Source organism: Dendrobates tinctorius, unplaced genomic scaffold, assembly GCF_039654945.1.
Source record: "Dendrobates tinctorius isolate UK_male_01 unplaced genomic scaffold, ASM3965494v1 ptg000204l, whole genome shotgun sequence".
NCBI lineage: Eukaryota > Metazoa > Chordata > Amphibia > Anura > Dendrobatidae > Dendrobates > Dendrobates tinctorius.
Window position 1 is genome coordinate 792,501 of NW_027361871.1, and position 27,126 is coordinate 819,626.

Below are 27,126 nucleotides of genomic sequence, written 5' to 3' on the forward strand. Positions count from 1 at the left end.
ACCCGAAATCCCAGAAAGAGCAGAGGTATATATGAATAAAACAGAGGTTACACTGTATCCCCTCTCACAAAACTATCTACTATATAATCGTCTAATTCTGTCTGTCTGTTTGTAACGGAAATCCCGCGTCGCTGATTGGTCGCGCCCAGCTGGCCGCAACTAATCAGCAACAGGCGCAGTCCAGCCGCGAATCCCGAGTCGCTGATTGGTCGTGCCCGGCTGGCCACGACCAATCAGTGACGTGGGATTTCTGTTACAAACAGAGAGACAGACAGACAGAATCATGTAGGATGCAGTTGTAGGAACGAGGCCCTCACAGAAACAACTGTAATGTGGATGCATCTGTGATGCGGTACCGCGCACTCCCGTGCCATCCGCTGCAGGAAGTCTCATGATATGCCGCGTGCTCTCGCAGTGAGTTAGGCACTGGCTGTGGTGACCTGGCAATGCACTGACTCCAACAACCGAGCAGCGCAGGTATGGAGGGAGACAGAGACAACTTCTACCTGGACCTTATCCTGCATTCTGGGAGGGGGACGGTGACCGGTGTGTGGATGTGGGGGGCAGAGACAGGCGAGGGAGCGGTACAGGGGGACTGTGGGGAGAGGCGGCTGTCACTGCAGCGCCGGTGTATGGGACACGTTATGCGTCACAGCCGGCGTTATGCGGCTATCTGTGCCTGGCCGGTGTGGCCGCTCCGTGCCGCCCTGTGTGCCCTGCCCTGTGTGCCCTATCCTATATGACGTGTTCTGCCCTGCGTGTGTTTATGGAAGCAGTGGAGAATTATCTAAAACTAGATGGTGACCCGATTCTAACGCTTTGGGTATTCTAGAATATGTATGTAGTTTCACGGGCGGACTGCACCTGTCGCAGTCCGGCCGCGAATCCAGCGTCGCTGATTGGTCGCGGCCGGCCACGACCAAACAACGACAGTCGCAGTCCGGCCGCGAATTGGCGCGATATTCGAACGACGCACGCCACCCCTACCATCGGGAGATCTGCGGCGCTAGCCGCTGATCTCCCGACGGTTGCCTCGTTCATCTCCTGCTGCACGGAGGTCAGCGGCGACACAGTCGGGAGATGACTGGCGCTAGCCTGATTGATTGCGGCCGGCTGGGTGCGACCAATCAGCGTCAGGTGCAGCCCGCCTGCGAAACTACATACGTATTCTAGAGTACCCGATGCGTTACAATCGGGCCAACATCTAGTGTATGTATGTATGTGTGTGTATATATATATATATATATATATATATATATATATATATATATAGTGGTGCAGTGACCACTATGTCCGCTAGGGGGCGCTGTGTGGGTGTCCCAGGACAGGACTACAGTCATATCCATTGTGGTAATGGGTATGGGAGGCTGGAGGATCGTTTTGTATCTCAAGGTAGGTGGCCTTGAGATGAAGGCTTGCTTATGTGCTGATCAGCAGAGGCACTGCTGAGCTGTTGTTACACTGTGTCAGCAAGAGCTACCTACAAACCCACCCAGGGGTGTGTTTAAGAGTGTCATAATAAAGTATATGTGTATGAATGCTTGAAGGAGCTGTGATGAGGTCATAGCCATGTGACCGGGGGGGCGTGGCTGCGGACCATATAAGGTAACCAGATTAGGTCACATGAGAGAGAGCGCATGGATCTTATTGGGCCATGTGGAAGGTCCCGGCAGGCCTATGTGGAGGAATGTGTGCTACCTTCCTGAAGACCACGTGCTGAGGCTGCTGACCCGGGGAGGCCTATGTATATTGGCTGTATGTGAGGAGGGATAAGCATCCTGTGTTTTGCTGAGGCTCCAGGACAGAGCCTGAAATCATGGACACTTATACTTGCTTTCGCCTGAGCTAAACGCTATTCCTTATGTTATGTGCTGATTTATGGGTTATGGAGCAATAAACCCTATGAACTTTTAAAGAAACGTGCCTCCTGGTTGTCTCCCGTCGCACCTAAGCGAGTTGAATCCCTACTATATATATATATATATATATATATATATATATATATACACTCACTGGCCACTTTATTAGGTACACCTGTCCAACTGTGTGTTAAGACTTAATTTCTAATCAGCCAATCACATGGCGGCAACTCAGTGCATTTAGGCATGTAGACATGGTCAAGACATTCTCCTGCAGTTCAAACCGAGCATCAGTATGGGGAAGAAAGGTGATTTGAGTGCCTTTGAACGTGGCATGATTGTTGGTACCAGAAGGGCTGGTCTGAGAATTTCAGAAACTGCTGATCTACTGGGATTTTCACGCACAACCATCTCTAGGGTTTACAGAGAATGGTCCGAAAAAGAAAAAAAATCCAGTGAGCGGCAGTTCTGTGGCCGGAAATGCCATGTTGATGCCAGAGGTCAGAGGAGAATGGGCAGACTGGTTCGAGCTGATAGAAAGGCAACAGTGACTCAAATTGCCACCCGTTACAACCAAGGTAGGCAGAAGAGCATCTCTGAACGCACAGTGCGTCGAACTTTGAGGCAGATGGGCTACAGCAGCAGAAGACCACACTGGGTACCACTCCTCTCAGCTAAGAACAGGAAACTGAGGCTACAATTTGCACAAGCTCATCGAAATTGGACAGTAGAAGATTGGAAAAACGTTGCCTGGTCTGATGAGTCTCGATTTCTGCTGCGACATTCGGATGGTAGGGTCAGAATTTGGCGTAAACAACATGAAAGCATGGATCCATCCTGCCTTGTATCAACGGTTCAGGCTGGTGGTGGTGGTGTCATGGTGTGGGGAATTTTTTCTGGGCACTCTTTGGGCCCCTTGGTACCAATTGAGCATCGTTGCAACGCCACAGCCTACCTGAGTATTGTTGCTGACCATGTCCATCCCTTTATGACCACAATGTACCCAACATCTGATGGCTACTTTCAGCAGGATAATGCGCCATGTCATAAAGCTCGAATCATCTCAGATTGGTTTCTTGAACATGACAATGAGTTTACTGTACTCAAATGGCCTCCTCAGTCACCAGATCTCAATCCAATAGAGCATCTTTGGGATGTGGTGGAACGGGAGATTCGCATCAGGGATGTGCAGCCGACAAATCTGCGCCAACTGTGTGATGCCATCATGTCAATATGGTCCAAAATCTCTGAGGAATGCTTCCAGCACCTTGTTGAATCTCTGCCACGAAGAATTGAGGCAGTTCTGAAGGCAAAAGGGGGTCCAACCCCTTACTAGCATGGTGTACCTAATAAAGTGGCCAGTGAGTGTATATATATATATATATATATATCTCTGGCAAAATTAAAGTAACCACCACATCAAAACCCTGTCAAGGGCAGCCCATTCTCCAAACCCGAACCCCATTGAAAACCTCTGGAATATAATCAAGAGGATGATGGATAGTCACAAGCCATCAAACAAAGAAGAACTTGTTAAATTTTTGCACCAGGAGCAGTGTGAAAGACTGGTGGAAAGCATGCCAAGACGCATGAAAGCTGATTTTAAAAATCATGGTTATTCCACAAAAAATATTGATTTCAGATCTCTTCCTGAGTTAAAAAATTAGTATTGTTGTTTCTAAATGATTATGAACTTGTTTTCTTTGCATTATTTGAGGCCTGAAAGCACTGTTTTTTTTTTTTTCATTTTGATCATTTTTCTTTGTCAGAAAAAAAATAAAAAATGTATTGCTTGGAAATTCGGAGACATGTCCGAAGTTTATAGACTAAAAGAACAATTTACATTTTACTCAAAAATAAAAGATAAAAATCAGACAAACTGAACATTTGAAAGTGGTCTCTTAATATTTGCCAAACTGGTTTTGTAAGTTTGTCCAATGACAAGGACATGAACAGTCTATAATTGTAAGGGTAGGTTAATTTTAACATTGAGAGATAGAATAGAGCCATGTACCGTATAATCCTGAGTGACAACCTCCTTCCCCTCTGCGAGGACATTAAAAATGGGTTGTGGCTGGGTCTTCCAGCAAGACAATGACCCAAAACATACAGCCAAGGCAATAAAGGAGAGGCTCAACAAGAAGCACAATAAGGTCACACACAAACACACACACACACACACACACACACACACACACACACACACAAGTATTTTATCCCTTGCTGATTTTGTAAGTTTGCCCACTGCCAAAGACATGAACAGTCTATAATTTTAAAGGTAGGTTAATTTTAACAATATGAGATTGGCTATCAAAAACAAAATACGGAAGACCACATGTTATAAATTTATTGCATTTGCAGTGAGAAATAAGTATTTGATCCCTCTAGCAAATAAGGCTTAATACTTGGTGGCAAAACCATTGTTGGCAAGTACAACAGTTAATGTTTTTTTGTAGCTGATGATGAGGTTTGCGCACGTCAGCAGGAATTTTTGTCCACTCCTCTTTGCAGATCATCTCTAAATCATTAAGTATTTGAGGCTGTCGCTTGGCAACTCGAAGCTTCAAGTCCCTCCATAAGTTTTTTATGGGATTAAGGTCTGGAGACTGGCTAGGCCACTCCATGACCTTAATGTGCTTCTTTTAGAGCCACTCCTTTATTGCCTTGGCTGTATGTTTTGGGTCGTTGTCTTGCTGGAAGACCCAACCGCTACCCATTTTTAATGTCCTGGCGGAGGGCAGGAGGCTGTCACTCAGGATTTTATGGTACATCATTCTCCTATTGATGTGGTGAAGTAGTCATGTGCCTTTAGCAGAGAAACATCCCTAAAACATAATGTTTCCACCTCCATGCTTGATAATGGGGATGGTCTTCTTTGGGTTATAGGCAGAATTTCTCTTCCTCCAAACACGGCATGTTGAGTTAATGCCAAAGAGCTCTATTTTTGTCTCATCTGACCACAGCACCTTCTCCCAATCAGTCACAGAATCATGCAGGTGTTCGTTGGCAAACTTCAGATGGCTTGCACATGTCTCCTTGAGCAGGGGTACCTTGTAGGCACTGCAGGATTTTAAACCTTTACAGGGTAATGTGTTACCAATGGTTTTCTTGGTGACTATGGTCCCAGCTGCCTTGAGATCATTAACAAGATCCACTCGTGTAGTTTTAGGCTGATTTCTCACCTTTTTCATGATCAAGGATACCCCACGAGGTGAGATTTTGCATGGTGTCCCACAACGATGTCGATTGACAGTCATTTTGTATTTCTTCCATTTTCTTACTATTGCACCAACAGTTGTCTCCTTCTCACCCAGTGTCTTACTTATGGTTTTGTAGCCCATTCCAGCTTTGTGCTGGTCTATGATCTTGTCCCTGACATCCTTAGAAAGCTCTTTGGTCTTTCCCATGTTGTAGAGGATAGAGTCTAACTGATTAATTGAGTCTGTGTACAGGAGTCTATTATAAAGGTGACTATATAAGAGCACTGTCTTTAATGCAGTTAACAAGCTGATTAGCAGCGTCTAACTGGTCTGTAGGAGCCAGAACTCTTAATGGTTGGTAGCAGAACAAATACTTATTTCTCACTGCAAAATGTAAATAAATTTATATATCACAATGTGATTTTCTGGATTTTATTTTTGATATTCTATCTCATTATTAAATTAACCTACCCTTAAAATTATAGACCGTTCATGTCTTTGTCAGCACTTGGGCAAACTTACAAAATCATCAAGGGATCAAATAATATTTTCCCCACTGTTGTACTGCATCATTTCTCACAAAACTATATATCAGGGCTCAGGTCCTCCTGCTCTTCAACATGATACCATCATATTAGCCTAAAGCATCCGACAACTCCTGGACAGTCTGGTGCAACGTGACATTGGTGGATGGAGCGAGACATGATGTCCCAGATGTGCTCAGTCGGATTCAGGTCTGGGGAACGGGCGGGCCAGTCCATAGTTTCAATGCCTTCATCTTGCAGGAACTGCTGACACACTCCAGCCACATGAGGTCTGGCATTGTCCTGCATCAGGAGGAACCCAGGTCCAACAGCATCAGCATATGGTCTCACAAGGAGTCTGAGGATCTCATCTCGGTGCCTAATGGCAGTCAGACTACCTCTAGCGAGCACATAGAGGGCTGTGTGGCCCTCCAAAGAAATGTCACCCCACATCATTACTGACCCACTGCCAAACCGGTCATGCTGAAGGATGTTGCAGGCAGCAGATCGCTCTCCACAGCGTGTCCAGACTTTTTCACGTCTGTCACGTGCTCAGTGTGAACCTGCTTTCATCTGTGAAGAGCACAGGGCCCCAGTGGCGAATTTGCCAATCCTGGTGTTCTGTGGACAAGCGTCCTGCATGGTGTTGGGCCCTCAGACCATCCTCATGGAGTTGGTTTCTAACCATTTGTGCAGACACATGCACATTTGTGGCCTGCTGGAGGTCATTTTGCAGGGCTCTGTGTTATGAGCTCATTTTCTGCTCCACCAGCTGGGAGTTCTCCTTCCGTTCTCCCTCTGGTGGTGACAGGAGGTGGTGAGGTTAGTTTAGTTGGTAATGGTCTGCCACCTGACAAGGAGGATAATGATTGGATCTCTGGAGCATCAGACTGGATATAAGACAGCCGACGCCCTATCCTGTTGCTGGTGATTCAGTCTGCTTCTCAGGTCTTGGACTTCAGCTCTGCTCCATTCTTCTCAAGTTAAGTTTGTTTTTTGCTAATGTTCACACTTGCTCTTGTTGGTCAGCTCAGTTTTTGTGTGGTCAGCCAGCCCGGCTGGGCTGTGCTGAATCTCCACTCTTATTTATCTGTATTTGCCAATTTGCCTTTTATTAGATTGGCCTCTTTTTTGCTCTGTCTCAGAATATTTCAGAGTGCTGATATAGTGGGAGAAGTCTAGTGACTTCAGGGTTAATTTTGTTATCAGAAGTGTTGGACATTATTTTGGGTAGGGTTTTTTGGCAGATTGCAGACAGTATCTTTCCTTCCCTGTCCTTTCAAGTTAGTTTGGCCCCATCGTTTGCTCAGCCTATTTTTCTGCCTTTGTTTGTGTTTTCATCTTCCTTCACCGTCAATACATGTGGGGGGCTGTCTTTCCTTTGGGGTCTGCTCTGGGGGAGTTAGTTTTCCCTTTTCTTACTTTAGGCTTATTTAGTTCTCCGGTTGTGATGAGGCGTCCAGGACCATCGTAGGCACGCTCCACAACTGTTGCTAGTTGTGTGTTAAGATCAGGGGATCTGCAATCTGCATAGTTACCAACCTCTCTGGTTTTCTGAGACTTAGCGTGTGTTGTTTTTCTCCTCGGTGACCCATTCATAACAGCTCTGGCAGTGCTGCTCCTGTTCCTCCTTGCACAAAGGCGGAGGTAGCAGTCCTGCTTCTGGGTTGTTGCCCTCCTACGGCCCACTCCATGTCTCCTGGTGTACTAGCCTGTCTCCTGGAGTGCCTCCAGCCTCTGGTCACTACACTGACAGACACAGCAAACTGTTGTGAATTTGCTTTCTGGCCTACCTCTGGTTACTAGTGAAGGTAGTGGAGCTGGTTATATTGACAGAGGGGTCGCGCGTTCTCTTTCCGGGCTCCCTCCGGTGGTTACTGGAGGTAATGGAGCTGATCTAATTAACAGAGGCCTGCCACCTGATAATGAGGAGGATGACTGGAAATTTGGAGTTTCTGACTGGATTTAAGACAGCCGACTCCCTCTATCCCTGCTGGTGATTTTTTCCTGCCTCCTGAGGTCTTAGTTTCCAGCTCAGTCCCTGCATGCTCAGTTAAGTGTTCTTTTGCTATTGTTCACATTTGATCTGTTTTTGTCTATTTCAGTTTTGTGTGTTCTGCCAGCTCCGGCTGTGGCTGTGCTGAATTTCCATCCTTATGTTACTGCTTGTGCCAATTTGTTCCTTATTAGATTGGAGTCTTTTTGCTCTGCTTTCAGAATATACCAGAGTGCTGATATAGTGGGCGAAGTCTAGTGACTTCAGTATTTTTCTATCAGACGTGTTGGGCATTTTTTTGCAGGGTTTTTTGCGTGATTGCAGACAGAGTCTTTTCTTTCCTGTCCTGTCTAGTTAGTGTGGGCCCCATCGTTTGCTCAGTCTATTTTCCTACCTGCGTTTGTGTTTTTATCATGTCTCACCGACAATATATGTTTGGGGGCTATCTATTCCTTTGGGGTCTGCTCTGGGGCAGTTTAGATTTCCCCTTTCTTGCTTTAGGCTTATTTAGTTCTCCGGCTGTGTCGAGGCGTCTAGGATCATTGTAGGTACTCTCCACGGCTACTCCTAGTTGTGTGGATAGGATCAGGGGTCTGCAATCCACTTAGTTACCAACCCCTCTGGTTTTCTGTGGCTTAGCTTGGTCTTGCTTTCCTCCTCGGTGGCCCAATCATAACAGCAAACCTTCTTGCCACAGCTCACATTGATGTGCCATCCTGGATGAGCTGCACTACCTGAGCCACTTGTATGGGTTGTAGAGTCCGTCTCATGCTACCACAAGTGTGAAAGCACAACCAACATTCAAAAGTGACAAAAACATCAGCCAGAAAGTATTGTTACTGAGATGTGGTCTGTGGTCCCCACCTGCAGAACCACTCCTTTATTGTGTGTGTCTTGATAATTGTCAATAATTTCCATCTGTTGTCTATTCCATTTGCACAACAGCATGTGAAATTGATTGTCAATCAGTGTTGCTTCCTAAGTGGACAGTTTGATTTCACAAATCTACTTGGAGTTATATTATGTTGTTTAAGTGTTCCCTTTATTTTTTGAGCAGTGTATATAAAGTGCCTAGTGCTCGAAAGTGCCTTGTTAAGTATTGCTATTGCCCATACCCTCAAACATCATTTTCCTTACATAAGTATTAGTTCTGGTCTTGATACCCCTCAGCTACCCCGACAGCGCCGTTTTGCCGTATTGGCTTCCTCAACAGGGGGCATATGAACGCTGGCGATCAGTGAGTATATTAAGGCACTATATTATATACACATTTACACAGGATTAGGGATTATTCCCTAATAAAAGAATTCTTGGGAATTCTTCTTTAACTGGTAATTTACCATAAGTCTCACAGAATAAAGCAGCAAAGATGTATATAAATATATAGGAATTATTTAGTGTTCAGCCATAGCTATAAATGTAGCTAAGAACATCTGCGGTTCTAGCAACACAGTAATACCAAGTTCACACTCTTTATATATTTGACCATAACGTATGAACTAACCCTAAAGCGATATTCAAATGTTAGTGGTGGGTTAAATACTTTTAATAATCAATGTTTGAACAGTGTTATTTCCATCTCATTAAGCTATCCCTTTTGTCTGCTTTAGGCACTACGGTCACTGCAATGAAATTATTTAAAAATGTACCTGTTAGAAAACAGTATTATTCCACCGAAAAGAAATGCAAAGAGGAGCTCAAAAAGGTTCAGGATCTACTTATTTCCTATGGACTTATTAAGCCAGATGTAAGGATTGTACTTGTACACAATAAGGTATTTCTGCACATTTTATTCATTAGTATATGAATTACCGATAAAGAACAGCGACATTTTTTTCGTCTTTAGAAAGATTAACGTATTTATAAAGACAAAATATTAGAAAAACATTTTTTTTTACTATATGCACAACTCACAAAAAATTAGGCATGAAATATTTGGCTTTTGGGTGAAATTTATGGAAACCGTAAAAAGTTCACGCTACGTGATATTTTATCATGAAAGTAGGTGTTAGGAACGGTGGAACGCACTAAATAAAAATAATAATAAAGTGCGTTCGCCGCTCGGGGTCCACCGTGCAGTAGGTGATATAACCGCAGCTAAGTGGTGGCAGGAACAATATGGTGGTAATGCGCACGGGGTTAAACTTCACCAGGTGCGCAGAGCAATCTCAGTTAAGTCACAGAGATGCAAAAACACAAATACAAAGACTGAGCCTGTTGAGGTCTCAGTGCTCAGTATAAATACACACAAGGTATCAGGTCACAGGAGTAGCCCAAGACGGCGGCACTACGTCCGTCTAGACCTACCGTGTGTGCGGCATCGCAGCTGCGGATGCTAAGGAGGGCTGCTACTGCAGCGTGGCGTGGACACTGCCGCTAAACGACAATGCTATGACGCAAGCGCAATGTCGGACACTAGCAGCTGTGGATGTTGCAGCAGAGTGGCGCTGATTCTAACTCAGTCCCTGACCACATACGTAATATCAGAGGGAAGGGGTTTCATAATGAGTCATTCACCAGAATCATGCATCCGTGCTCATACACACAGCAGCAAGTAAGTCTATACTAGCGCATGGCGGAACAGCCATGCGCGCCTTTTATAGCAGCCGGGACCTTCCGCAAGCCTCCAGATCTCTGAGATGGAACAATGAGATCAGGAGCGGGACCTGAGCACATGACTCTCGTTCTCCAATGGGAGATCGTCCCATGAGCATGCTCAGTAGGAAGACAGAAGGACTTAGCCTCAGGAGAGATTTGCTGCAAGGCAATCTCCTCTGCAATCTCCTTTGCAGTAGATAGTAGAGCAGGAGACTGCAGAATGTGAGGGTCTGGATCCCTGCAAAGTAAACGCAGAAATCCGACTCCTAACAGTAGGGCCTTTAAATAAAAGCATGCAATAGTGATTTCCTCATTTGAAACGATGCATTGAAACAAATGACAACAACAGTTGTGGGTGTACCCCCAAAAGTTGTCATTGTCTCAATAGCTTGTCTTGTGGCCTTGAGCATCAATTACAGCTTGACAACAGCGTATCATGCTGTTCACAAGTCGACTTTTTGTCTGCTGAGGCATGGCATACCACTCTTCTTGAAGGGCGATTCTTGGGTCATTGAGGTTCTGGGCTACAGAGTGGCCCATGCAAGACAATTACGCCTGTGCCTAGTGGTGTGGTCAGGTACCCTTGCAGGTCATCTAGCAAGCTGACAACGCTGATCTAAATGGTTTTGAGTGGTCTGATGTCACACTTGGGTACCTCTCACCTCTCTTAAATGTGCTTCGTGTTGTGTGCCACTCATCTTCCTGTGAGCGGCGCTATCGCTGACAGTATGATTAGCATCACGTGACCCCAGCTGCAGCCACCGCTAATGTCAACTTCCAGAATCTCTTGCATCACCCGGGCGTGACCCCTCCTGATCGACTGGGCTGTGGGCGGTGTTTGACCACACGACTCAGTCCATTATCCAGTGCTTGCGGCTAATTAAAGCAGAGGAGAGAGGGAACGTGTGCACTGGATACTTGGCTGTGACATGCGGTGAAACACCGCCCACAGCCCAGTCACTCAGGAGGGGTGCGTGCTACTGGGTCACGCCCGGGTGATGCAAGGGATTCTGGAACTTGACATCAGCGGATGATGGCGGCGGCCACAGCCGGGGTGACATGATGCTGAGTGAGCAGTCAGTGAAAGCCCCACTTCACAGACACAGATGAGAACAAGAGGTATTTACACAAATACGTCTTTACAAGTGTAAGGTAGCGCTTGTCATTAAAGTAGGGGACACTCGCTAGGCAGCCAAATAACCAGGTCCGGCACGGGTTTCTCATATAACTCTTTCCATGACAGAGCTCTGCTCTGTTATCCCTGTGATCACACCGGCTTTGCTATGTCCAGTACGCAGGCTCTCTAGCCTCACAGTTATATCCCCTGTCAGGGTTACCTCATGGCTGCTTCTCAGTGCAGACGTTCATTCTCTCCAGGGAACTATCAGGCACACGTCTCCACATGCATTCAAGAAGGCAGACACGTCAGCCAGGCGAGACCTTCCGTATGGACCAACCGGGTTCAAGCAGTCACTCATGTGACCTACCCTGGCCACCTTATATGGTCCGTAGCCACGCCCACTGGATCACATGGCTATGACCTCATCACAGGTCCTTCAATCATTCACACACATATACTTTACTACTTTACTATGGCGTTCTAGACACCCGCCCCTAGGTGGGTTTGTAGGTGATTGATCCCACCTATCTCACCAATCACCTGAACGCTTCTCCCTAACACACTGGAACAAAAGATCAGCTCTGAAAGATCAGCACATAATCAAGCCTTCATCCCAAGGCCACCCACCTTGGGATATATAACGGTCATTTAGGACCCTGCTCCTGTTACCACTCTGGACATGGCTATCCGTCCGTCCTGGAACACCCACACAGCGCTCCCTAGTGGACACAGTGGTCACTATACCACACAAGGTATAAATTGGTGGAGGTATTATTAGAGTGTAGTGGACAACCTCTTTAAAGCTCTGTGTTAGAGAACAGCATGTTGTGCAATAGGTCCTGAAACATTGAACAGTTGAACATGTGTACTCAAAAATTTAGAGAAGGTCACATTAAGTTCACCTGAAAAGGGTAGATTGCAATATAGGATCATCATTCAATTTCACCCAAAACCAAAATACACCTAACTTTTGTGAGTAGTGTATACTATTCTGAAAATGTTATTTCATAAAGTAAAATGCCTGATAAAATCTATTCAGTCTTGGATATGTGAACTTATTTCAGTGATTAAGTTTTTGCTTAATTGTATATCATATATTGGTATACTAATACAATAACCTTCCACTATATGCTATAATGTAAATAATGTAGAAGAGCTGAGCTTGTGTATGGCACAAAGCCCTTAGATTTCACAAAATGTTATCTTTGATTTCACATGGATATTATAGCATGGTGAGACAATAATTTGCATGTTTTCTATATCTGTAATTCTCCTTTTTATAATTACTCTCTACTTATCCAGAAGGCAGACTTTAGATAATTCACCTGTTTATAGACTGTAAAACATGTCATTCTGTAACCCTAGAGTATTTTGTACGATGTTTCAACCTAAATTATTTAACCCCTATTTCAAATTCTGATTTATTACTAAAATATACTGTTTTTGTCCTTTTTGCATTAAACAAATCAAACAACAACAATTTAAATACCTCATTGCAACTAATTACCGTATAACAAATGTCTTCTACAATTCAGCACTAAATGCCACGTTTACTTAGTCTTGTAGTCTTTGCATCATTCAGTCTTTTCATGACAAGCAGTGGCGCACATGGGGCTCCATAGCAGAAGTTCTATTTGCCCCTTCCCAAAAAAAAAAACCCCAAACCGTAATATTTGGCGGGGTCACAGAAGAGCATATCTCAAAACGTTGCAGCCCTTAGAAAGATATTTTCCTTCTATATAGTCCTCCATACAGTATTATGGGCACCACATAGTCTTCTGTTGGGGTAGCTATTTAGGGAGGGCTAAATTAACCCTTCACGGTTGATCCAGTGATTACCAAATTAATTCACAGGGCGTTGCTAGCAACTGGGAATGACCACACGGAGACGGGGGTCTCTGTACGGGAGGATCCAGGCAGATCACTAACCCCCTTTATTATGTCACCTTTTTATAGTATTTTGCTTAATTATGCAAAGTACTCAGCTACCAATAAAATCATTGTAATACATTCACTTTATAAGCCAATAGTATTGCTAGAAAATCAGAATATGTCCCTAGTTACGTGACGTAGAGAATAGAACAATAGCACATTCTTTTAGGGTCTCATATCTTGTACAAGCTAGAACAGTCTAGTTTTATAACAGCTGCGAACTTTCACCTAATTACAAAATTTATCTTGTAAACAACAAAATGGCGTTGCAAGCACAAAAATGGAGTCTGAAGAACAAGATATCCCGTACATCAGAATACTGTACTTCACACTTCCATACAGTTTTATGGGCACCACATAGTCCTCCATTCAGTATTATGAGCACCACATAGTCCTCTATTCAGTATTATGAGCACCACATAGTCCTCCATACAGTATTACGGCCAACGTAGTCCTCCATACAGAACTATGGGCCCCAACTAGTCCTGTATACAGTATTATGGGCACCACATAGTCCTGCATACATTATAATGGGCCCCATTTAGTGCTCCATACAGTAAAATTGGGCCCCATATAGTGTTCCATACAATATAATGGGCCTTACATAGTCCTCCATACAGTATTATGGGCACCACATAGTCCACTGTACAGTACTATGGGCACCACATAGTCCTGTATACAGTATTATGGGCACCACATAGTCCTGCATATATTATAATGGGCCCCATATAGTGCTGCATACAGTAAAATTTGGCCCCTTTTAGTGCTCCATACAATATAATGGGCCTTACATAGTCCTGAATACAGTATTATGGGCACCACACAGTCCACCGTACACAATTATTTGCACCACATAGTCCTGTATACAGTATTATGGGCACCACATAGTCCTGCATAAATTATTATAGGCCCCCTATAGTGCTCCAAACAGTAAAATTGGGCCCCATATAGTGCTCCATACAGTATAATGGACCACATATAGTGCTCTATTCAGTATAATGGGCCCCACATAGTCCTCCATATAGTATTATGGGCACCACATAATCCTCCATACAGTATAAGGGGCCCCATATTGTTGTTCCATACAGTATAATGGGTCCCACATAGTCCTCCATACAGTGTTATGGGCACCATATGGTCCTCCATGCAGTTTTATAGGCCCCATATTGTTGTTTCATACAGTATAATGGGCCCCATATAGTGCTCCATACATAAATAAATACCTCTCCCCGCTACTCTGGTTTCTGCAGTGCATCTTCTAGCCCTCTACACTGCTCAGCACAGAGGGTATGCTGTAGTGACGTCATTGTGCCCTCTACTCTGAGACGTCACAGAGGGATGATGTCAGCTGATCTTTCCCATCATTGTTTTCCCCTGTATCAGCATCCAGTATGCGGTTGGAACCCGGTGCTGGCACTGGCCCTGGGCCCCCCTGACTCACGGTCCCAATAGCTGTCACGTGACCTGCCGCCATTAGCGGTATGCAACTGATGACAAGCATTTTTATTACTTAGCAGAGCACCTTTGGCGGTTATGACCTGCTGCAGACATTAAACATTGTCAGTCAGCAGCTTCAGGCAGCGTTGCTAAGGAATTTTAGCCCATTCTTTTTTTTATCATTTTTTCCAGTTCATAGGGTTAAGTGGCCTACATGGGAAATAAAAAAAATATATATATTAGTAAACCGTTTTAAAAAAAAAAAAATTACAATAAATATAAAAACTTGATTTCAAATTGAAGGTTATTTTCAGAGGAGGCATTCTTTTTCGAAGGTATTCCCCCAGGAAAATGTCTGATTGTACAGAGTAGTGTATTGATGTTACAGGATCTGGTTATATCACGTGATCTCACTTGCGAGTGTCTAGGGAACTTAATGGGAATCTGTCACCAGGTTTTTCTTATATAAACTATATCCACCACCTTTAAGTACCGTATATATTCGCGTATGAGCCGAGATTTTCAGCCCTTTTTTTGGGCTGAAAGTCCCGCTCTCGGTTATACATGAGTCATATACACCAGGGGGTCGGCAGAGAAGCGGGGGTGTCAGATCATACTTCTCCCCCCTGGCACGTCTCTGCAGCCCCCCTCTCCTAGTCTCATGCTCCTTCCTTCAGCGGTCACGTGCTACAACTCATTAAAGTCATGAATATTCGCATATTCATGACTTTAATGAGCGGTACCTCATGACCGCTGAAGGAAGGAGCCTGAGACCGGGTGAAGCGGGGCTGCAGAGACCGCGCCAGGGGAGTAAGTATATGCAATATTCACCTGTCCCCAGTCCATCGCTGCACGCCCTACTCTGTCCTCCGCGTCCCCTAGCTGTGATGTTCAGGTCAGAGGGCGTGGTGACGTAGTTAGTGCGCTCCGCGCCCTCTGCCTGAACGTCACTAACAGAGGGACCCGGAAGAGACAGAGTGGCACGCAGTGATGGAGCGGGGACAGGTGAATATCTGAGGGCCCGGGGCCTTGGGCAAGCGGCGACACCGGCACCTGTCCCCACCTGCTCAGGGCCCCGGCACCTGTCCCCAAGCGATGGAGAGGTGAGTATGTCATTTTTTTTTATTTGCAGCAGCAGGGGTATAATCTATGGAGCATCTTATGGGGGCAGCATATGGGGGCATAATCTATGGAGCATCTTATGGGGCAGCATATGGGGGCATAATCTATGGAGCATCTTGTGGGGAAGCATATGGGGGCATAATCTATGAAGCATCTTATGGGGGCCATAATCTATGGAGCAGCATATGGGGGCATAATCTACGGATCATTTTATGGGGCAGCATATGGGGGCATAATCTATGGAGCATTTTATGGGGCAGCATATGGGGGTAAAATCTATGGAGCAGCATATGGAGCATTTTATGGGGCATAATCTATGGAGCATCTTATGGGGGTATAATCTATGGAGCATTTTATGGGGCATAATCTATGGAGCATCCTATGGGGCATAATCTATGGAGCATCTTATGGGGCATAATCTATGGAGCATCTTATGGGGGCATAATCTATGGAGCATCTTATGGCAACATAACCTTTATGGAGCAGCATATGGGGCCATTATTAACCTTTGTGCAGCATTATATGTTTTTTTTGTATGGAGCATCTTATGGGGCCCATCACGAACTGTATGGAGCATTATATGGGGCTCCTGATTCAGTGTGGATATTCAAAAACATATAACCTACTGATGTCTTAATTTTACTTTTATTGATATCTATTTTGTATATTGAGGAATACATATGCGAGTATAGTATATAAAATTGGGTCAAATTTATTGTCATACAATTGTCCCTATACGTGCACATTGTTATTAAATTGGTTTTAATATTTTTTACCACTAATACAGTAAAAATTATTGATTATCTATATCCTGTTTGGTCTTTTCTGGTCAATGGGTCCCTCGGTAGATTGGGATTTGGTCTCTTAATCAGTGGGTAAACCACTAACTTCACTGAACACTGGTGGTAGTATATATAAGTATTTTAACAATTAATCACTATTATTTTTACATATATATATATACACATATTATATATCTTATATATAATACTATATCTGGTGTTCGTGTATTTTTTACCAATTAGCACATGGAGAGGGACACAAAAGGCATTTTTTGGGGTATGTGGGGCACCTGGGCTCTTTAGAAGAAGTTGCAGGAGTGCTTTTAAAAATGACTGAAAGGTGGTGGAAATAGTTTACATAGGAAAAACCTTGTCAGTTTTTATTCTTCCCGACATTGGATGTACTGGTTGTTCTTTTTGGTAAGGTGTTTCTGCTAATGAGTTGACCAGTACGTTATGGTGATTGTGCAGGCAACAGAGCTGTGCCCGACGTGATTCCCGCAGGAGCTCCACTTAGCCGACAGCGGAGCACCTTCATCTACAGCCAGGGTCAGTGCCAGCACTGATCTGGGCTGTTTAAAGGGAACCTGGCAGCAGAAAAACGGTATTATAAGACCAAGAAAAAGAAATCTGCAAACAAGTCTCTTTTTTTAAGTTTAGAACGGAGTATAAATTAAAAAAAAATGTAATACATTTATTCAGGATTTTTTTTATATTTAGTGATTACAAGAAGTTGATGAGTTCAGTTTTGTGTTTTCATAGCACATAAAGGTTGTTACAGGTGGAGGAATGAAAAAGGATAACTGAATAATCTGTAAAGTGTATGTTGGCTGAAGTACTCGGGGATGAATCGGATATTAGTCATATAAATCATATGATAACTTCAGGCACTGTAGAAATGGAGCTGCTGTGTGGGATAATTGTGCCAGCACGCTGAATGAGCACAAAGTTCAGCAGCGGGTTTCTATTCCATCTGTGGCATAGGAATCTTGATTGGGAAGTTGGCAGCTCTGTATCAGGTCAGCATTTGCTTGAAGATTGAATATAGTGTCAGCAGGTCATAGCTCCAGAGATAAGCTGCCCTGGATTTATGTGAGACAGGATTATGATTCCATTTCAGGGTACAGGTACGTGCGGTTTAGCACTACACAGTGAATATATGATGTGAATTACTAAATGGGAAGACTAAAGAGGAAAGTATACACAATGCATGGGATCAACCTGTGCAAAAATATTTATTCAATTATATAATACAGTATCAATTCACACATAGGCATGGAAAAAAACAATTAAAAACATTTGAAAAAGCCAAAAAAACCACACACAAGCACTGACCAATAGAATTTAAACCCGGGACATTAGGCACAAAAAGCACCTTGGAAGGTATAAAGTACATATTCCTTGTCAAAATCCAGGTCACAAATAACCAATAAGTGTAAACAGATATTTAATAGGCATGTAAACGTACCTAAAATAAAGAGCAGCAGGGAATAACACCAAAGACCTTTAAATAAGGTGATTACTGACAGAACCAAGTTCCAGAAAAATGTTATCCAGACATAGCTAATATATAGCACCCAAATTATGCATAGAAGGTACAAAAGGTCATCATACCACATAAGCAGCAATAGCCACCCATGAATCCCTGCCAACAATTGTGAGCCTGGAATGTCCAAATAGTCAAACAGACATAAGGATAAGAAAGTGCTAAGTGCAGTCCCTGGGAGGTCAGTCCCCACACGTATCGACAACAAGTGTCTTCATCAGGGGCATAAGTAGTATGGAAGATTAAACATACCTGTATATAGTGAGGCAAATTGATGAGATCAGTAACAGCTGTGAGGGTGCAGGGGCACGGTGCATAGTTGCAGTGTTCATTCCACTTCCAATCCAATGATGTCAGAGAAAGGGGAGGTAATACACGCCCCCAAGCCCCATCATATAGTGCAATTGTGCTAAGCAGCCAAAAGACGATGTGAGCATACCACCCAATCAGAAGAGCACTGTAGCAACTAGTTCTGTGTCTGGCGCTGTTAACACATATGGAGGCTACTACCATTAAAATAAAGCGCATGCTGTAGTGTCGAGGCAAGACAAAGACGCTGTAGTCGCACTATATTAACAGGCTTAGAAGTAAAGGCTCCGACGTGGAGGAGGTGCCCACCCATAGTCACATAGTGTGGATGCGCTGTATAACACATTGCAAATAAAGACCGCTGCGGATTGTCCTGCGGATTTTTCCGTGTGGATTTGTCAAAAACCGCAGGTCAAAAGACCTGCGGTTTATCTGCAGTTTTCCTTCGGTTTGACACCTGCCATGGAGCAGGTGCCAAACCGCAGCGGAATCCGCACAAAGAATTGACATGCTGCGGTTTTGAAACCGCAGCAAATCCATGCGGAAAAGTCTGCACTGTCTGCACAGCGGTTTTCGTTTTGCATTGATTTTAATGGTCTTGGACCAAAACCGCTGCGGATCCGCAGCAGAATCCGCAGCCTGTGCACACACCCTTAGTTATCTTAGAGCAAACGCTATGCGCATCAAGCTGGCAAATACCAGCCCACACTTGTATGATAAAATTCACATGCCGCGCTGTGTAGTACCCTGTAGATAAGGAAGACCGCAGTTAGAATTGTCCGAGAGCAAATGTTGTACCGGGCATACTGATAAATACCCGCCCACATCTGTATGGTACAATTTATGTGCCGCAAAAGCGCCATAGCTAATGCTATAAGAGCACTATAATGACTCAAAATGCAACCCCAATGCATTTTATTTCTTAAACACAGGGCTTGATATTCACCCGCGTTTACAAAAAGGACAACCTAAAAATACTCAGAAGGAAAAAGGAAGGGGGGTGCGGTTTGATAAGCCGGGGTAGTCAAAAGCCGCAGGCGCATACTAGTAATCGCATAAATACGCTAATTGAAGCAGCACGGTACTGAGACCACTATTAGGTGCGCATTATATCTATATGATTGCAATCACAGCAGAATGTATCACATCTATTATCAATGTGCAGCAACACATAGATTTTGAGGCCGGCATATCAAGCTGCCTTTATCAAGGTCTTTTTTGCTGTACCAATGCTGGATAAATGTTGCTATAATCGACGCCTCAACCCCTGGGTCGTTTGTCCAATATAGAGCTTATGGCAACTACAAATAAGAGCATAGACCAGATTTCTGGTACGACAGTTGAGATAACCCAAAGATTGAATGCGTCGTGAAACATGTGGAACAGTAGTGTCATGGTCACGTGTGTCTGGACGCAGATGATACCGCAAGGCGGACCCATATCACACGTGACCCTGGATACAGCGCCTCCAGTGGCGAATTTAAATAATAATACGTGCAGATGGATACACCGCCTCCACCTGGCAAATTTAGGTATTACACGTTAATATAAATTCTGGAAACCCCGCCTCCAGTACGGCGAATTTAAATAATAAGGGGGAACCTGGGAAACATTAACAATGGTGGGCCCTGCGATAGGGAATAGGGAAGTGGAGACCTCCTGAGCTCCCCTGAGCCAGTGTCCCTGCACTCCTTTCGTTCCCTATACAGGCTCCGCATCTGTCGCCGCACGCGAACCTTAAACCCTTGCTCGCCCTGACCCTAAACCCTCACTAGGGAGTAGGCCGGTGCGGAAACTAATCCCACCACTGCACTAACAACACACATGAGGGAAAGAGACAATACAGGGGGACACCACTTAGCTTTATGCTCTGTGCTTATGCTCCTCAACAGAGCCCTCCACCTGCGTGCGTCTTCTCCTCCACCCGGATCCATCACCATAACAGGATCCTTCACCATAGTGCAGCCTTGGAGCAGAGTCCACCACCAGTTGCTGCTGCTTAGTAACAGAGTCCCAAAGATGAGTTCAGCTTCTGCCACGAAGGCAAGCATGCTTGAGTCCAGCTCAGCAGCCAAGTCCCACATGGTGAGTGCCACTCTCCATAGTCGCCACTCCACCAGTCCATGCAGACACTTCCTGCCGACACCATCACTGCGACCCCACCATGCCATGCCATCCCTTCGTACAGACACCATAGCTGACACACGTCACCCCTGGCTAAGCTGCGCAGGACTCCTCCTCAGCTCCATCCTTCCACCAGGCTCTCACCAACTCAGAATCAATGAATGAATATCACCAGCAGTGATTACACACCCTGAGACTCATTTATAGAGCCCCACACCTGATTCATAATTATGTGTGCATTAAACCTAAAGTGCGATACCACTAACCACCACCGGGGACAGTCAAGTCACCTTGGCAACTTGCCAAAAGGAAAAAAGTTCACTCTGTGCTTTTAAAACTGTCAGATCAAATTCAGATCATGACAAGTAGTTCCACTGTCAGCAATCATGTAGCAACAGATGTTGCACTTACCACAAGGATAAGAGCCCCGAGGGATAATACCAGAATTCAGCTTGGTCGTAGTTCTCCTAAAATGGCTCGTGACTAGTTCATCTTTCAGATTTCGTGAGCGCCTGGCCATCATCTTGGGAGCCGATGAAATCCAAGGTCGAAGCTTTGGTTCTGTTAAGAGGATGTCCCAATTTTTCTTCAATACATCATATACCTCATTCCACTGGCTATTGTAAGTGGTGATTAAAATGATTCATCCGCATAGATTCCTTCAATTTAGGTTTCATTGCTTCATCTCGTGTCGTCCTACATCAATGCTGGTAGGACTGTGAGATTACTTTACGTGGGTAGCCTCTCGCCCAAAATCTTGTAAGCTTGGAGGATTCTTGATAAAAATCCTCCACCGCAGAACAGTTCCTTCTCAATCTGACGAACTGACCCTTAGAGATATTATTGCGTAGATGGGGGGGATGAGCACTAGCATAGTGCAACAAACTGTTAGTTGCTGTTTCCTTTCTGTAAAGATTGGTGACGATCTTTCCATTTAGAATAGAGATTTTTAGATCCAAAAAATTGACCGAAGTGGATGAGGTGGTGGAGGTGAGCTTGATATTCCACGGATTATCATTAAGGTCTCTGATAAAATGATTGCACTCGTCAAGAGTGCCGGGCCAAAAGAAAAAAATGTCGTCTATGAATCTAAACCATTTATAGACCTTCTGTTGATAGAGGTCATAACGATACACATTGTGGAGGAAAGACCGGTTACTCCCACATCACCAATGTGACGTAACTACACAGGCACAGCTCTCCGGCGCCCCCTTTGTCTCTCAGGTCAGTAAGGGAACTGAACCTAGAGCAAATGGCCGCCGGGGAGGATGTCCTGTTACCTGCTGGGTATTCTAAGATCCGTAATCAGAGTAAAAGCATCAGCCCAAGATTAATTTTATGGTTTAATTGCCTTAAGGGTGCACTAGATAATTACAGAAATATACAGTAAGCTATACAACGGAATTACAGTGGATTTGCAGTCAGAGTAAAAATATAACAATAATGGTACAAGACTTAGATATTAAGCTGGAGGTCAATTTACCAGGTTGTAGGTTGCATGTGGATGCCGGGCGCTCTGCAGTCCACAGGTGCAAGAATCTTAGTTGCCGGACAGACCCCAAAGCACGGGCCGCTGCTCCCTTGGCAGGTCTGTCCCTAGTTCCTTCTTAGATCATCATCTGGTTCTTCTGTGTGAGTGAGGCTGTCTGCCATGTGCTCCCAGTTCTTAAGCATGCTGAGTTCCTCCCCCCTGTGTCAGAGGGTGGGCTAATAATCTCCACCCTTTAGCTCTCTGCAGAACTTATTATCAATATCTAAGAAAGGGGCTAACTTCCTCCAGGATGATCGGATCAGGACACGAGGTACCAGTGAATGCGGTTTGTTTTGCCTGTCGTGTGGAGAGCAAACATGGCCCCATTGGGTCGCTGTGCAGGACCAATCTCTATATCTCAGGTCCCAGAGCCCTCATCGACTCAGGAGTCGCACTGCCAGATGCGCGATTTCCTCAGGGTCACGCGGATATCTTTTATGAGTCTGTAACTCGAAAAGTGGAGTCGAAGCGGCTGGGAGAGACAATGGATGTGTATTTCTGTGTCCAGCTGACAGGTATATTGTAATTGAAGCCCCCAGGCACCTTCCAGCCCCATGCTGGCGTGGCTCATACTCAAGCTTTGAAGTTCTGTTTTGGCCTTATCTCATCATACTAAAAGGCCTTGCTATTCAACATTGGAGCACTAAATCCTGCTTTCTTCAATATGCTTACAGGCCATGGGGGGGAGCAGATAGCTGTCTGTAGTTCTTGTGAACGCAGACCAAAATGGCATCACTGGGACAGGCCAAGCTCAGACACGAGGCGAGCATTATGCCCCATATCCAAGATGGTGGCTGCTCCTTCATCACACCTCCCTGCTTTAGAGGGCGCTAGGGGGTATCACATTCCTGTGTTCCCCCAGGCGCCCTTCCGCACCCTCTCCTTGCCGGGACAACCCATCAGCGTTACCATGGTCCCTGCCTCTTTTGTGGCAAATGGTGAAGTGATACTGCTGGAGAGTGAGGCTCCAGTGTAGCAACCTCCCATTCGTCTCAGAGACCATGTGTAACCAGCTGAGGGGGTTGTGGTCTGTTTCCATGGTGAATTGGTGTCCGTACAAGTGTGTCTTCAGACGCTGCAGGGCCCACACAATTGTCAGACATTCCTTCTCCATCGTGGAATAGGCCACTTCCCTCGGCAGGAGCTTCCGGCTCAGGTACAGAACGGGGTGTTCATGACCCGTAGTGTCGACCTGGCTGAGCATAGCACTGAGGCCGAAGTCGCTGGCGTCAGTCTGCACTACGAACTGCCGCATGAAGTCGGCTGTCTGTAGTACAGGAGAGCTAGAAAGGCGGTCTTGAGCGCCTGGAAAGCTGTCTCACAGGCGACTGTCCAGTCGACTGCGACGGGCAGCTTCTTCTTGGTGAGGTCCGTCAGGGGCTTGGCCAGGGCACTATAGTGTGGAACAAACCTTCTATAGTACCCGGCAGTCCCCAAGAAGGACATCACCTGCTTCTTGGTCCTGGGGGTGGGCCAGGATGCGATGGTATTCACCTTCCCGGGCTCTGGTTTTAGAGAGCTCCCCCACCTACCTGGTGTCCCAGGTAGTGGACCTCACTAATAACCAGCTGGCATTTTTCCGGCTTAATGGTCAAGCCAGGTGCTCTAGGTGATCCTCCCAGGTGGGACTGAAGATGGCAATGTCATCCAGGTTTGCGGTCGCTTACCCTTCCAGCCCCTCGAGCAGCGTGTTGACCATCCTCTGAAAAGTGGCAGGGGCATTCTTCATGCAGAATGGCATCACCGTGGACTCGTACAGTCCGAATGGGGTGATAAAGGCAGAGCGTTCCCGTGCCCCTGGGGTCAGGGGAATCTGCCAATACCCCCTGCTCAGATCCATGTTGGTCAGGTACTTGGCTCCGGCCAGCTGATCGAGCAGGTCATCGATGCGTGGCATTGGGTACGCATCGGTGACCGTCACAGCGTTGAGCCCCTGGTAGTCCATGCAGAACTACTTAGTTTGGTCCTTTTTAGGGACGAGGACTACAGGCGAAGCCCATGCGCTGTTGGACGCTTGGATCACCCCCAGCTTCAGCATCTCGTCTATCTCTTGGTGCATATGCTGCTGCACCTCAAGAGAGACCCGATATGCTGAACGCCGGATCGGGGGGTGACTGCCTGTGTCCACATCATGGACGGCTGTTTCAGTCCTTCCGGGCAGGCTGCTGAACAGCTCCCAAAAGGGGTGTAGGGTGACCCCCAGCTGGGAACGTTGGTCCTCTGAGAGCTGGTGGCCAACCCCCACATCCTCGATGGATCCACCCGCCTTGGCTTGGGTGAGCAGATCCAGGAGGGTTTCTACCTCTCCTTCCTCGGGAAGGTTGCACACTGGGTGGGCACAAGCCTCCCGCTCATGATGGGCCTTCATCATGTTCACATGGAAGGCCTTCCTCCTTCCACGTGGTCCAGGGTGACCAGATAGGTGACATCATTGAGCCGCTGGTGCATGAGGTATGGACCCTCCCAGGCTGCCTGAAGCTTGTTTTGAGGTACGGGGACCAGTACCCACACCTTTTGACCCACCTGGTAGGTCCGCTCACAAGCATTCTAGTTGTACCACCACTTCTGGTCAGCCTGGGCTTGGGCCATATTGTCATGCACCAGCCGTGTCAAGGCCATCATTCTGTCCGGGAAGCGTACGACATACTCAATGACCGACGCCCCAGGGGTGGCCAAATCCCCTTCCCATGCTTCCTTCACCAGAGCAAGGGGCCCCCGTACACGTTGCCCGTACAGGAGCTCAAAGGGGGAGAACCCTGTTGAGGCCTGTGGGACCTCCCAGCAGGCAAACAGCCAGGTGTGGGAGACACCGCTCCCAGTCTCTTCCATGGGAGTCAACCAACATCTTCAGCATCTGCTTTAAGGTGCCATTGAACCGCTCACACAGGCCATTGGTCTGTGGGTGGTACAGGTTGGCTACCAGATGTTGCACCTGTATCTGCTTACAGAGAGACTCCATCAGCTGCGACATGAACTGGGTCCCTCGGTCGGTGAGCATTTCCTGGGGAACCTCACTCTGGAGAAAATCTCCAGTAAGGCAGTGGCCACTTTGTCGGCCCGAATGGACTACAAACCTACCGCCTCCGGGTACCGGGTGGCATAGTCCACTACCGTCAGTATGAAGCATTTCCTGAAGCGGCTGGGAGTGGACAGAAGTCCAATGAGATCCACAGCCACCCTCGAGAAAGGCTCTTCGATGATGGGCAGAGTTACCAGTGGGGCTTTGGGGCGCCGCCCCGCCTTCCCCACCCTCTGACAGGTGTCACACGAATGGCAGTAGGCAATCACCTCGGTCCTCATTCCCGGCCAGTAGAAATGCTGAGCTAGCCTGGCCCTGGTTTTAGTGATCCCTAGGTGTCCGGCCATGGAAATCTTGTGTGCGATCCGCAACAATTCCGCCCTGAACGGATAGAGTACCACTAACTGTCGGTCCCTGGGCCACGCCTCCGGTGAACTCTGCTGGACCGTTACCCGGTGCAGCCATCCCTGGTCCCAGGCCACTCGCTCACGGTCGGACTCCAGGGGAGTCTGTGCCGCCTGCTCCTTGAGAGCTTTCAGGCTAGCATCAGCTTCCAACGCTGCCTGAAATCCCTGACTCGATGTGGCAAGAATTGACGAAACTGCCACATCCTCTGTCAGCTCCCCGGGATCTGTCTCCTGGCCGCTGTCTGACTCAGCAGCCACTTGGTCGAAGAGGGGGAAACCGTCGGACCTCCGCGAGGCTCCTTGGGCTCCGGCGCTCCTACTCCTGGTAATAGCGGCCACGACCACTGAGACCACAGGTAGCGCCTGCTTCTCCTCGGCCCCTGACCAAGTCACCGGGTCAGGCAGACTTCTCTGGCCTCCTGACATCCCTGATGCGGGGAATTCCTGCCCTGGGGTCTTACCTGGTGACTCCTCTCCCGGGACGCCCCCTCCCCCTATGGCCTGTTCCTCTTTCTGCAGAGGCCCTAGACTCAGCAGGCTGGATTCACTTAGGGGCCGTACACTGCCCATAGCAGCCCCTCCCTCCACCTCTGAGCTCTCCCCTGCAGTCTTCTCACCTGTCCTCACTGTGAGCCTTGTGTGTGTAGTGTCAGTGCATGGCTTACCATCAGGTTTCATTCCCTCCTCCACTGTTGGAGGCACATTCAACACATTAACATTAGCATTCACAGTAGAGTCATGACATTCTTGGGGAGCCGGACTTGGGGGTTCAGTGGCCACATACTGAGACACTAGCCGCCCCAAATCGGTCCCAAGCAACACATTGGCAGGAATATTTGGCGTTACTCCCACATTCCCCTCCCGTCGCCCCAGTCCAAAAACACCTTGGCGACAGGCAGCGCCGGTTCAACGCCTCCAATTCCGGAGACGGAAAGGGTTTTCCCAGGCACCAAGTCTTGAGGGGACACCACCTCAGGACATACCAGGGTTCGTTCAGTGCCTGTGTCCCGCAGTCCCATTACCGCTGAGCGGCCGATGGTGACGGGTTGGTAATTGTCCAGGGACCTCCCACCACCCCCTCCCACACACAAAACAGTAGACGGTTTTTGGGACAGGGATGGGGCCTTCTGGCACTGGGGACACGCAGCCTTAAAGTGTCCCCGCTGGTTGCAATGATGACAACGTCTGGGTTCTGCTCCTGGCCTGGAGAGGGCAGCAGGGGGGTACGGGGCAGGATTGGGCTTACTCCCTCTCCAGGTGCTGCTGGCAGGCTTCTTGGCTCAGACGCCCTGTTGTTGGCATACTCGTGTGCCGGGGCGGCTGTAGCAGAAGCCCCCTTTGGTTTCCGGTCGCGAGGAACTGCTGGAGGTCCTCTGGGCAGTTCCACAAGAACTGCTCTGTGACGAACAGTTCCTGGACCTCCTGGCAGGTGGTGAGCTCTAGACCCGAGGTCCAATGCTCCGCAGCTCTCAGCTGTGCCCGCATGTGGTCGGTCCAAGTGTCCTTTGAGCCCCGCTGCAGGCTCCGGAACTTCCTGCGGTACGACTCCAGGGTGAGGTTGTAGTGCTGGATCAGGGGCCGCTTGATGCTGTTGTAGTCCTGCTCCTCCCTGGCAGGTAG

The 27,126-nt window shown here is 46.8% G+C and overlaps 1 protein-coding gene across 7 annotated transcripts in view; it reads left to right on the plus strand.

The window, feature by feature from the left end:
* The window catches only part of LOC141057367 (PMS1 protein homolog 1-like), a 330,907-nt gene that overhangs the window by 67,781 nt on the left and 236,000 nt on the right, over positions 1-27,126 (plus strand). For 5 of the 7 annotated variants that reach the window (XM_073553954.1, XM_073553956.1, XM_073553955.1 and 2 more), the window contains one exon: positions 9,190-9,353. The exons of the other annotated variants lie outside the window; for them this stretch is intronic. In XM_073553954.1, coding sequence (XP_073410055.1) covers positions 9,190-9,353 — 164 coding nt within the window. The remainder of the gene's footprint in view (positions 1-9,189; positions 9,354-27,126) is intronic. 7 annotated transcript variants of the gene reach the window in all.